The following is an 11,631-nucleotide window of genomic DNA, read 5'->3' as shown; positions in this document are numbered from 1 at the left end:
AGCCATTGTACTTAAAAAAACAAAAAACAAAATGAATGTAATGTTCACCAAATAAATGTACAGGTTGTTAAACCATTTGTTTGACTTTTATTTTAGGTTTTATTTCTGAAATAGGTGTAAGACGATTTTATTTGTTACCACTTTTTGTTGCTGTAATATGTTTGATTATATAAGTAAGCAAATTCATCAATGAAACAAATAACCACTTTGAACAGTGATCACAGCCCAGGGGCCAAGTCCCTCAGAGCTCCGATCTGACCTCATTATAATAATGATGCTGGTCTGGAATTCCTCTTAGGTTTTGACCATCCTCGAATAAACTGAGGTTTAAAAGTAAGTAGAAAATTGAGATATAAAATAACATCAATTATTATTTTTCTTTTTCTATTTTACTGGAGCTGGAACAATAAAAAAAAAATGTGACCGTCAGGCGAATGTGATATTTGATTGGATCTGAAACGTGACAATAGCGACACATAGTGGTGGAAAGAAATAAACTAGACAGGCTCACATTTGAAGTAGATTTTCTAATCTCTTGAATACGGCTATGTTTTAAAGAATATTATCATTTAATTAAACTAACTAACGTGATAATTTTGTCTTGTAATAGATACCTAAGGCAACATATTAGAGGGGGCACATTTAGGTAGGGTCAGAGACTCACCTTGAGTTCCTGAATGCAACGCTGTGTTGCGTGATGTCTATGATCTCATCCAAATAACCAGAACCACACACGAGTAAAGAGCAGACATTAAAAAAAAACTAAACTATGAGTTTAAATGAATATACTATAAAGAGATAAAGAATAACAACTGTATTCAAAGGCACAATACGCACGATGTCATGTGACGCGTGCGTCCAATGATGTGCGGGTTTCCTGTGGGGGTGGTGCTCGGGCTGGAGCTGCTGCAGACGCGCAGACACCGACGCCGGAGGAGCTAACGTGCTGCTCGATCCGCTTATTTCAGCAACATCTCGGTAAGCCGAAATAGTTGGGAAATGTCCAAGGAACTCGGTGGGCCTTCTGTAGGGCGTAACGAATGCCCGTGGCGTTATTGGTTTTATCTGGTCGTAACATTGTGATGTCTTTGTTTACGCAGGCTAACATGCTAACTGCTAACACGGTTCACTATTGAATGGGGTCTCGTTTTTCTTGCGGCTCCTTTTCTGGCTGCTTCCTAACGTTAAACCCTGAATAAAGGATCTTCGTGCTTGCCCTTTTCACTTATGTCCCCCAGTTGTGTTTCGTGCCTTCGTGTGCGTGAACAGATTTAGCATCACCGACGGTGCTTGTTTTTTGTGTGGGGGTTTGCATGGGGCGGCTTGGACGCTGCGGTCGTCGCCATTTGGACCGAATTAAAATGGCGTCTGATTTCCGTTCCTTTGATGTAGGTGTCGCTCCAGTGTCCGAAATACAGATTCTTACCTGAGTCTTCCAATATTAATGATTCTTTAGCATGCTGGCATTGTTTGTTGGAACTGTCACAGCAAGTGGACCCAGACACTGCGCACACGTAGCTAATGAATATGTTGAACGACCTGTTGTTTATGTACATAATGTTGAAGACTTGTTGTTGCATTTATGAATTATTATTTTTATTATTTTTGGATATTTTGGTACTGTAAGTGAATACGGCGTTAAAGTGGGTGTGGTCAATTAAATGTATTGTTCTTGTATCTTAATAAACTTCAACCTACAATGCTGCTGATGCAGTCCAAAAGATATTTCTAACATTTGTGTTGTTTTCCCACCATTTTAACCTTGACTACAATCGAGTTGATATGAACATTCTTTGTATGTCGGTTTATGGCCTTGAACTAAAACTGTTCATGTGGAAATGAGCTGTGCTTTCACCCTGGGGCAAGAATTCCTTTGCCAACAATCTGGCTGTTTATACTGATGGTCTGTGTGCTGTGATGGATAAAGAGATCCAGTGTATCTTTTAACAATCTTTTGACTTTGTCAATTGTTCATATATAGTCTTTTTCCTCAAATAATTGTGTTCCTTTTCTAATGAAATCGTGATATCTCTATCTCGCCTAGAAACGGATTGTTCTCTTCACTGCTGCACAAACACTGCCATCAACTGTCTGCAGATAAATATGGTGAGTCGTCTTTCCAAAGTTAATCTAAGCATGTTTCACAAAAAAACAAAGCCAAAAGCCCGTCAGAAAAATGTGAACAGAACGTGTGACTGTGCCACCTCTAATTTAAGTCCAAGAGCTGGTGCCAGAGTGTTGTCATTCCAGTTGGCGGCTTTTGCAAACACATGCATTCATTCACACATCAGTGCTGTCCAGAAAATGGACTTTGGCTGTTGCTACACTCGTGCAATAATTAGTAAAAATGGCCTGCACAGTTAACAAGCATTTTTAAAATCTTAAATAAAAATACAACTGTTTATCCTGCTTTATGTAATATTATGTGTTTATGTTGCTCTCTGCATTAAATATAAATTCTAAGCTGGGATGCATTTCCTGTTGACATCCTCTTATTGTGCTGAGATCATTCAGAGTAAACCGTGTCTCGATTTTCGCTGTTCATATACATACTTTTTCTCTTTCCCCCTCAGCCTCCCCCAATGCGCCACCGCTTCATGCGAGTCTTCATGAATGACGACCGCCACGTGATGGCCAAACACTCTGCCATTTACCCCACACAGGAGGAGCTGGAAGGGGTCCAGAACATGATCTCTCACACAGAGCGGGCTCTCAAAGCTGTGTCCGATTGGCTGGACAAAGAAGAGAGGGGTTTCACCAAAGACTCTGATGGAGCTGATGCTGACAAGGAAAGGTACTGTATATCAAACTAGGGATAACTTAGAGTAAGTGTCATTTTTCCATAATGTGAACCCTTATTAACTCTGTGTTGTGGTTCCAGTGACTACAGAGAACAGGCCAGCCGTTCTCTGCGAGGCGTTATGCGTGTGGGCTTGGTAGCTAAAGGGCTGCTGCTAAAGGGTGATTTAGACCTGGAGCTCGTGCTGCTTTGTAAAGATAAACCCACCATCACTCTGCTTAAGAAAGTCTCCGACAACCTTCTTTCTCAGTTAAAGGTACGCACCTCTGAAATAGTTGAAAGCCATTGTTCTGTTACTCAATGTGTTTTTCCTCATTTGCAGCTGATTACGGAAGACAAATACGTGGTGAGCCCTCAGATCCGCGAGGCGAGCATTACGATTAAGAACACCAAGGAGTTGCCCCTAACCCTCACCATTCACCTGACGTCTCCGGTGGTGCGTGAGGAGATAGAGAGGCAAGCTGCAGGAGGTAAGCTTTGTACAGCACTGCCTCTGGAGTGTAGAGGCAAGCACCAGGCTACACAGCTATTGTTTATTGGGCCTTCAATGGAGCTAGAGGACCACAATGCACTCACATAATGAAACTGTGCTATGTTTGTAGCTCACTAGACTCTCATGGTTCCATGTGATGTAATTCTACATTTTTGATGGCCCAATATACAGTACAGGGCAGGTAGATAACTGACTGAAGACTTTTGGACATCTCCCTAAATGAACAAGACTCAGAACTATTGAAGGCTTACTGAGAATTTAACAAAACACAGAGACCACTTTGTTTGCATGTGTTTTATTATTGATGGTGAACGGTTTGCATTGCAGCAAAAATGAAAAGCATCACATTTAACTGCCCTTTATAACCCAGCAATGGGGCTATTGGCTGCAGAATAAAAGCTTAGGTTACAGATAACAACAAGACTGGTCTGAATCTGTTTTAAAAAACTGTCAAGAATCAGGCTCAGGTGAAGGGCTTGTCTGTAAAAAGTAGATTAGGCTTGCAACAACACACAAAGAGCGGAATGAAGAGTAGAGCAGGACTTGCAGCTTATGTCAAACCTTGGTCTTATCTGTAGCCGCGAGCGAACACCCACTTTGGGCCTTTTTAAGCGTCAGTTTTGCTGCAGTGTGGACCTGTTTAAATACCCTCTTTTATGCATCTGATAACGTTTGCCTGTGGTTCAAATTCTGATTCTCTTTGTCAAGCCTTCTAGTTTGTCGATTTTTAGGGATGCTGGACCTTTGACCAACTGGCCGCTCTCTGTCTCGGAAGGGGCAAAGTGCAGCATTCCCATATGAGTCGAAGGGGAGGGGGACTCTGAAGCCCCTTTGGTTGATCTAAATATCCGCTTCTTTACAGTCAACATCCCACCTCGTAAATGTTGTGCAGTGCATCACTGGCACCTACAAATCTGGGGGAAAAAACTTATCAAAAGTGATATAGTTCCACGTTACTCAAGTTAACCATTGAAAGGTTAACTTTGAGTTAAGCTTAACTTATTTCTAAGCCCAAAGTTAATGGTTTAGTGTAGGCTGTAAATGATCGTGTTGTCCCAAAACCTAGTGACTTTGTGGAGGGACAGCACTCGACTTTAGGTGTGTCTGATCTAGACGTTTAGTCTGAGCCGGCCTTGGAGAGCCATCCTCCCATTCCATTGTTGTAAACGCGACTTAAAAAGATCTCGCTTTGCTATTGATCGTTTTAAGCCCAACCTCGTGGGAGGTTAATTCTGCTGCTCTCCAGCAGAGGGCCCCCTCCCCCTCCTCCATGCTGCTGCCGGTGATCCCCTGGCCGTCTGACAGAACTCCCCTTGGTCAAACTGTACCTTGTCTTCTTATTCCACCTGCCAATAGAAACGCTTACAGTCAACGATGCTCCGGATGTTCTGGACAGGCACAAATGCCTGACTGCCTTGGCCTCTCTTCGCCACGCAAAGTGGTTCCAGGTTTGGATCTTGTCTTTATTTGTCTCTAAAACAAAAGTAGTTTTGAGTTTGGTTTTGAGCTCTTAATTTTTTCGTTTTTTATTTGGGCGTTCCATGTGTTTCTTCATTTGATCTTTTGAAATGTTTCTGCAGTAATAATCAGGATGTCCTTAGGACACTTTTGCCTTTACACTCTTGTAGATTCAGTAAATCATTTCAGGTTCTACCGTCAAAGACATTTTAATGTTTTTTTCCCAAGTTCACTTGCTTCACTTACCTCAATCAAGCTGCTTGACACTAAGTCTAAATCTATTTAATCAATATCCTGGTGCAATATTTCTTCACTTTCAATTTTGGTGTGATTGAGTTGTTTGGTTCATTTATGCAATCTAGTAGTTCCACACTCTGTTCTCTGAAGTACTGCAGAATCTGTCTTTTTGTACACACTGATAAATGTTCATAGTAATGTGGCCTTGGTCATATTTGGCTTTTCACTGTAACAATCTGCTCCATTTCTGCGGCTTGTTTTTGTGTAGAACTTTTCTGCTCTTCTGGCTCTTGGTGATTTATGTGTGCCGCTGCATTAACAGGAATATTGCACCTGGAGGCAACATTTGTGCTGTTGTAACAACACACACCATTAAACTTCAATTTTAAACTCACACTTGAGCCCACGTAGTGGTGGAATGAGTTTTGATGGCACGATCAAACGCTATTATGTTCGGTCTGTCATGCCAGCTTGTACTTACAAGAATATACATTTGTATTTTAACAAGAGCTTTTACATCTCATAGTGACTAAGCCAAGCTGTAGTGTGTGTGTGGCTTCATGTTTTGATTTAATTCTCTCCAGTGTGTTTCACAGAATGATTTGCTTATATTTGACTAATCTTATGTGTCGCCCCTCCTCACATGTGTCTTTAGGCCCGGGCCAATGGGCTGCGCTCATGCGTCATCGTCATCCGTATCCTGAGGGACCTGTGTGCCCGTGTCCCCACATGGGCTCCTCTGCGTGGATGGGTAAGAGATTGTTGTTGCTTTGATGAAACTCTTCACATCATGACCTCAAATCTGACCCTGCTTATTATAGCCGCCTCATCTTTGTCTCTCCTTCACAGCCACTTGAGTTGATCTGTGAGAAAGCCATTGGCACGGGGAACCGGCCGATGGGAGCAGGAGAAGCTCTGCGCAGAGTTCTTGAGTGTCTCGCATCAGGAATCCTAATGGCTGGTGTGCATTAAACATTGTTTTTTTTGTGCATTCTTTTAACTTTTGCTATTTGATTGATCAATATTTTTTTGCTTATTTTGCTATGGGTGTCAATGAAAAAAAAAACTTGTCTTGTGAATCTTTTTGTAGATGGTGCAGGAATCTCTGATCCATGTGAGAAGGAGGCCACTGACGCCATTGGTCACTTGGACTTCCAGCAGAGAGAGGACATCACACAGAGTGCTCAAGTGAGTAGCAATCGATTTGAATTTTAGTTAATCAAACAGCTCTATATGATTTTCTTGAAGAATTCCTTTTTGAAACGTTTGATTTTTTTATATCTGATTGGAATTGAAAACAGTTTAATTTTGTGTCAATGTATTGATGGATTTAAACTTTATTATTTACTACAAGATGCTGCTTTTATTTATAGCATGCCTTAAGGTTGTCCGCTTTCGGACAGCTGCACAAAGTGCTTGGGATGGACCCTCTTCCATCAAAAATGCCCAAGAAACCCCGAACTGACACTCCCATAGATTACACAGGTAACATTATTTCTGAAACACTTTTTTCTTATCTTATTCTGTGTCATAATGACATGTGTGATTTTTGGTGTAGTTCAAATCCCACCCAGCCACATTGATACCCACCAGTACACCCCACCAATGAAAAGGCCCATAGAGGAAGAGGAGGGTAATGATGACAAGAGTCCCAATAAGAAGAAGAAAAAGCTGCAAAAGAAATGTACAAAGTGCATTTTATTGTCTTAATATTTTGTGCCAACTACATATTGGTTTAAAACCTGTGCTGTCTTTTTCTCACAGCCCCAGAGGAAAAGTCTGAGCCGCCACAGGCCATGAATGCTCTGATGAGGCTGAATCAGCTGAAGCCAGGCCTAGTGTACAAACTAGTGTCTCAGACGGGACCTGTGCATGTCCCAGTCTTCACTATGGCTGTGGAGGTGGAAGGCAAGAATTATGAAGCCTCTGGTCCATCTAAACGCACTGCCAAGCTCCATGTAGCTGTGAAGGTACACATGAACACATGCCTGTACTCCTGATAATATATGGACTGTTTCATGCTGAAAATAAGAGAAACAATAGAACTGTGAGAAATGTACCTTGTTTAGCCAAAAGACAAGAAGAATTGCAGTTGCTAATACTTATGATGCAACATAGTAATGTGTACAGCCCAGTAAATTGATGCATCTGTGTGACTTGTGTGCTAATTTCTTGTTGATCAATCGTAGGTTCTACAGGACATGGGCCTGCCTACAGGAGTGGAACTGAAGGCCATTGAGCAGGTGAAATCTGAAGAAACAGATGTAGCTGTGGAAGATCTGAAACCTGTACTACACACTGCAGAAGCACCTGCTGTCACGGGATCAGCGCACACAGAGATGAATGATACTGAGGTACAGTAACCAACTGCTAATATTGTTTGTCCTGCCATTGAAACATGTACAATATGTACAACGTCCCCTCTGATGTCAGGACCCTCCCATAAAACGATTTTGAATCTCATTTGGATGTTTTTGGTTAAATAAAATAATTTTTAGAGGTACCATTTGCTGATGACACCTCAGAAAATAATATTGTGCAGACACTAAATGTTACATGTCAAATACTTTTAAGGGAATAGATGGATCACCTCAGGTCTTAAGCGTAGCTGCAGTGTCTATGTTAAGCTCGTGCTGTGGAGATAGTTGGTATTTCGGCCCGAAACAGTGCAGGCTTTTTGCGGCAGTTATGGTGAATATGTCTGGGCTCATTCTACACATTAGGACATTACTGGAGCAAGTGGGGGGTGGAAAATACATAATTTTAACATTTTTAAATTCCTTCTTGTCTCTTTAATAATCGTCAAACATTACATCTGACTTGAATTGTCTTCCAGACTGCTCGCCAACAGGGACCAATTTTGACCAAACATGGGAAGAATCCAGTGATGGAGCTCAACGAGAAGCGACGCGGTCTGAAATACGAGCTGATCTCAGAGACCGGAGGCAGCCACGACAAACGCTTCGTCATGGAGGTAGAAATCGACGGGCAGAAGTTCCAGGGAACTGGTTCCAACAAAAAGGTGGCCAAGGCCTACGCTGCACTGGCTGCTCTGGAGCAGTTGTTTCCTGAGGGCTCTTTGGCTGACGCTGCTAAAAAAAAGAAGGGCCCGCCCATGGTAAGATGAGCCTAGTGGCTTTGAATCATAAGATTAAATATTAGACATGTATTTGATTTCTGTGTACGCTCAGCACTCCGGCTTTGGTATGATGGGACAAGCAGATGGTGCCATGCCCAGAGGAAGAGGAAGGGGTCGTGGAAGAGGCCGCGGGTTCAACAATGGAGGCGGCTATAACCAAGGAGGTAAATTTGGTCAGCTGAAAGAAGCTCAAGCAGATCTGTTATTTTGCATCTCCATCCACCACCTAGTAATTGGAGTCTAAGTGCCTCTTTCTTGTGTCTTTGTTAGGTGGATTTGGAACATATGGTTATGGGAACAACTCTACCTCTGGATACAGTAAGTACTTGCTCTACTATTTGTAATCCTGTTTATTGCATTGTTCCCTTTTGGCTCTAGTTTTGTATTTTGAGTCCGTACACATATTTAACGGTGAGGTTACATTTGGAAGTGACCATCTTTACACAGCAATGGTCATTTTACATTTCTCTGCTTTATTGAGCCACAGGTGTCTTTTCCACTTTTGAGAACCACTTCACAGCATGTTCTGAGGACAGACCTACCTGAGTGTGACAGGAGCAGAGAAATCTAAAAAACCTTGATTTAAAATTCCAATTTGATCCAGGGCCAAGATATGGCACAAACAATTGTCCACTCCCACAAAGCTAATGGCCACATTTTCCCTTCTCTGCCCTGTTTCACTTTTTAGGTGACTTTGTCTCAGACTGTGACGGGTTCAACGACTTTGCAAATTAAAGCTACCCCACTCTTAGACATTTTCAAAGAAATTGCACAAGGGACAAAATTACTATACGTCACGTGCATCCTTCAAGTTCTGCTCACCACTGGAACAGTCGTCCTCATCTTTCACTTGCTCGGACACTTCAAGAAGATGTGCATGTTCTGCAGAAGCCATTAAACCACAGGACATTATCCTTGTTGAAGAACAAGACTTCTTCACTTTGTCCAGATCAAAATGAAATGTTTGTCACTGAAATCATGTGAAGCTCTTTTGTTTACTTTTAAAGTGTCTACTTGGATTTTAAAGCAGCTGCTATTTTTATAAGGAATCATGTAGTACTGGTGTAATCAACGTATCAACTAAGTGATGATTATCAACTTAACTCTGTTATTCCGTTTGTCAGTGCTACTATACTATGCATACTAAATACTTCATACACAAGACATAATTCATTTTTAGACAGTTTAGAGTACCTGAGATCGGCCTTGAAATATTCGCATAGCCTAAATGAGATACATGTGGCTCTGTTTGCCTGCTGTTTTAAAAAACTGTTGTATGGATTATTTTAATTTTTTTTTCATGCCATTTTAATGTGGAGCTTTGCTCTTTATTAACATAATACTCCTTCCATATCATATAAGGTGGCTAAAATGATTCAAATAGGCTCTGCATATCTGCCGCAAAAGAGCAGAGCAAAGGATGCTCTGAATTCTAATTATTGGAACACATTTGTTATCAGTCTATTGCATACAATACCAAAGCTTGATTAAATAATAACAAACAGCTTGTTTAGCTGTAATACAGTACTAACACTGACAGATGGACTATAATATTAATTTTGAACAAAGAATAAATGCTAATGGATATATGGCAAGGATTTGAGTTGTATTCAAGCCTCAAACTGCGAAAGTCAGATTTTGGAACCCTGTTTTGCTTTGCTCTAAAATTTAGGAATGGTTTCACTTAAACAGTCATGTTTTTTTTTATATAATAAATGTGATTACAATTGTACTGCTTCCAGTTCCTCTCTTCAGTTATTTGTTTTAAGAAACGTACAAATCCGTTTATGCATGTTACAAACATTTAAATCCACAATGAGATGGAAAACTTAAGATTTTATTGCATTACATAGAAAATACCAAAACATTTTGACTTGAGGCACTTTCATACCGTTAATAATGTAATACTATTTTTTTTATAAAATAGGATATTGTGGATGGACTATTTTATTTAGGAGAAGCATTTCATGTTATCAATTCAGATAATAGATACATTTTAATATGTTATTTCATGTGAATGAATTGGTGCGGTCAGTGGTGTATCTCAAAAAGTTTTTTTTTTCTACTTGACCAGATTACTACAACAATGGTGGTACAAATGGAGGAAATGGATCTTCCAGCAGTCCCTCTGGTGCAACTCCAGTGAGCTCATCCCCATCCCCGGCTCAGAGCTCCTACAACTCATTCTACTCCAACGACGGAAGCTACAATGCAGGCGCTGCCAACAAGACACAAAAGAAGAAGCCCCTGATGCACAAGGGAGCAAAGGGCCCCTATCAGGGCCTCAACACGAACACTGGCTCTTCACCAGGATATCAGCCCACCAATGCTTCAGGCCAGAGCTCTTATAATCAGTACAGCCAGGGCTATGGGCAATCAAAGAAGAACTTCAACCAGAGCCAAGGAGGCACTGGAGGATACTCGTATAGCACTGCTTATCCAAGTCAGGTGACTGGAGGAACGGGGAGCAACCAGGACTACAGTTATGAAGGTAAGAGAAGGAAATAAACAAGATGATTCAGTGCTATCAATGTGGACACCAACACAGATAACCATCAAGAATAAAACCATTTCGCTGGAGGGAGTCACAATGAGCACAGCCAGTAGTGTTATTCTTATCACAGTTCACAATTCTGTTCACTTTTTGTCTTCTCAGTGAGGTGAAAGAGTAGAGATATGCAATAACAGTGTAAGGATAATGTTTGGTTGTGTCTTGTAAATTTAGTTGCCAACTGTGTTGTTTTTCCTCCGTAGGTTTCAACAACCAGTCCAGTTACAACTCCCAAGGAGGGGGAGGAGGAGGAGGAGGAGGAGGGAGCAGCCAGGGCTTCAGCAACAGCCATTCTCAGTATCAGTCTGGCTATGGCCGAGGAGAAGGAAGCATGAACTACCAGTACAGATAAACTGTCTTCACTCGTTGACTCAAGCGCCTGCATTAGTGTCTCCACCTCCTTCAGATAGATGATCAACAGCTTTCCAGTGCTCTCTGCCTTTTCCATGTTCGCTTCTCGTGCTTTGGGTATAAATGTAGCACACATGGGCACAATAGTTGTCTGGACATTTGAGTTGGAGTTGAGTTGTGGTTGAATGTGGTGACCTGTTGTTGTGATCTGGTCAGTGCATTGTGTTTTGTTTATTTTCTTTTTTTTCTTTTGGTGTTAAGAACCTACAGGTAAATGCTGCCTAATGTCCTAGCTTTTGCTAGCTGACTCAGTCTGTGTCCTTGGGTTAAGTTGTAAATCTATTAAACCTGTATTGTAATTTTTATAACAATCAATAGCGTAAGAGCTTTTTATTTTCCGTGCGCCTTTTATGTTGTATTTTTATATATAATTTAGTCTTGTTTTAGTATTAAAAGCTAATTATTGGACTAATGTTACCCATTTTGTTCAGTCGTCATGGGCTGGGTTAGGATGTTTCTGTGTGATTGTAGTAATAAACGTTTTTACTTTGAAATGATTTTGATTGTAAATATTGTGGAGTTTCTGCACTATTACATTAAAA

The 11,631-nt window shown here is 41.1% G+C and overlaps 1 protein-coding gene across 2 annotated transcripts; it reads left to right on the top strand.

Moving 5' to 3' along the window:
* The first annotated feature begins 891 nt into the window (after positions 1-891).
* On the top strand, positions 892-11,522 carry ilf3b (interleukin enhancer binding factor 3b). Of its 2 annotated transcripts, XM_079564099.1 has the most exons (18): positions 892-978; positions 2,045-2,106; positions 2,574-2,794; positions 2,882-3,056; positions 3,123-3,270; positions 4,650-4,741; positions 5,644-5,739; positions 5,838-5,949; positions 6,079-6,176; positions 6,362-6,473; positions 6,547-6,672; positions 6,753-6,958; positions 7,178-7,342; positions 7,825-8,106; positions 8,180-8,291; positions 8,398-8,445; positions 10,202-10,618; positions 10,882-11,522. In XM_079564099.1, exons 2-18 carry the CDS (start codon positions 2,104-2,106, stop codon positions 11,028-11,030), a joined length of 2,562 nt encoding a protein of 853 aa, XP_079420225.1. In that variant the 5' UTR covers positions 892-978; positions 2,045-2,103; the 3' UTR covers positions 11,031-11,522. The 2 variants fall into 2 exon arrangements, with proteins under 2 accessions (XP_079420225.1, XP_079420226.1); XM_079564100.1 differs by lacking the exons at positions 10,202-10,618; positions 10,882-11,522 and adding an exon at positions 8,816-9,266.
* Positions 11,523-11,631: the final 109 nt, after the last annotated feature.

This window comes from Gobius niger (assembly GCF_951799975.1).
Source record: "Gobius niger genome assembly, chromosome: 10".
Classification (NCBI taxonomy): domain Eukaryota; kingdom Metazoa; phylum Chordata; class Actinopteri; order Gobiiformes; family Gobiidae; genus Gobius; species Gobius niger.
Note: the sequence above shows the minus strand (reverse complement) of the source record. Positions and strands in the feature narration are given on the sequence as shown.

Bases quoted from the DNA above. Each gene is read 5' to 3' on its own strand.
- ilf3b (XM_079564099.1), top strand. The intron at 5,740-5,837 runs GTAAGAGATTGT...TCTCCTTCACAG, and splicing joins GGGCTCCTCTGCGTGGATGG to CCACTTGAGTTGATCTGTGA. The intron at 6,959-7,177 runs GTACACATGAAC...GATCAATCGTAG, and splicing joins AGCTCCATGTAGCTGTGAAG to GTTCTACAGGACATGGGCCT.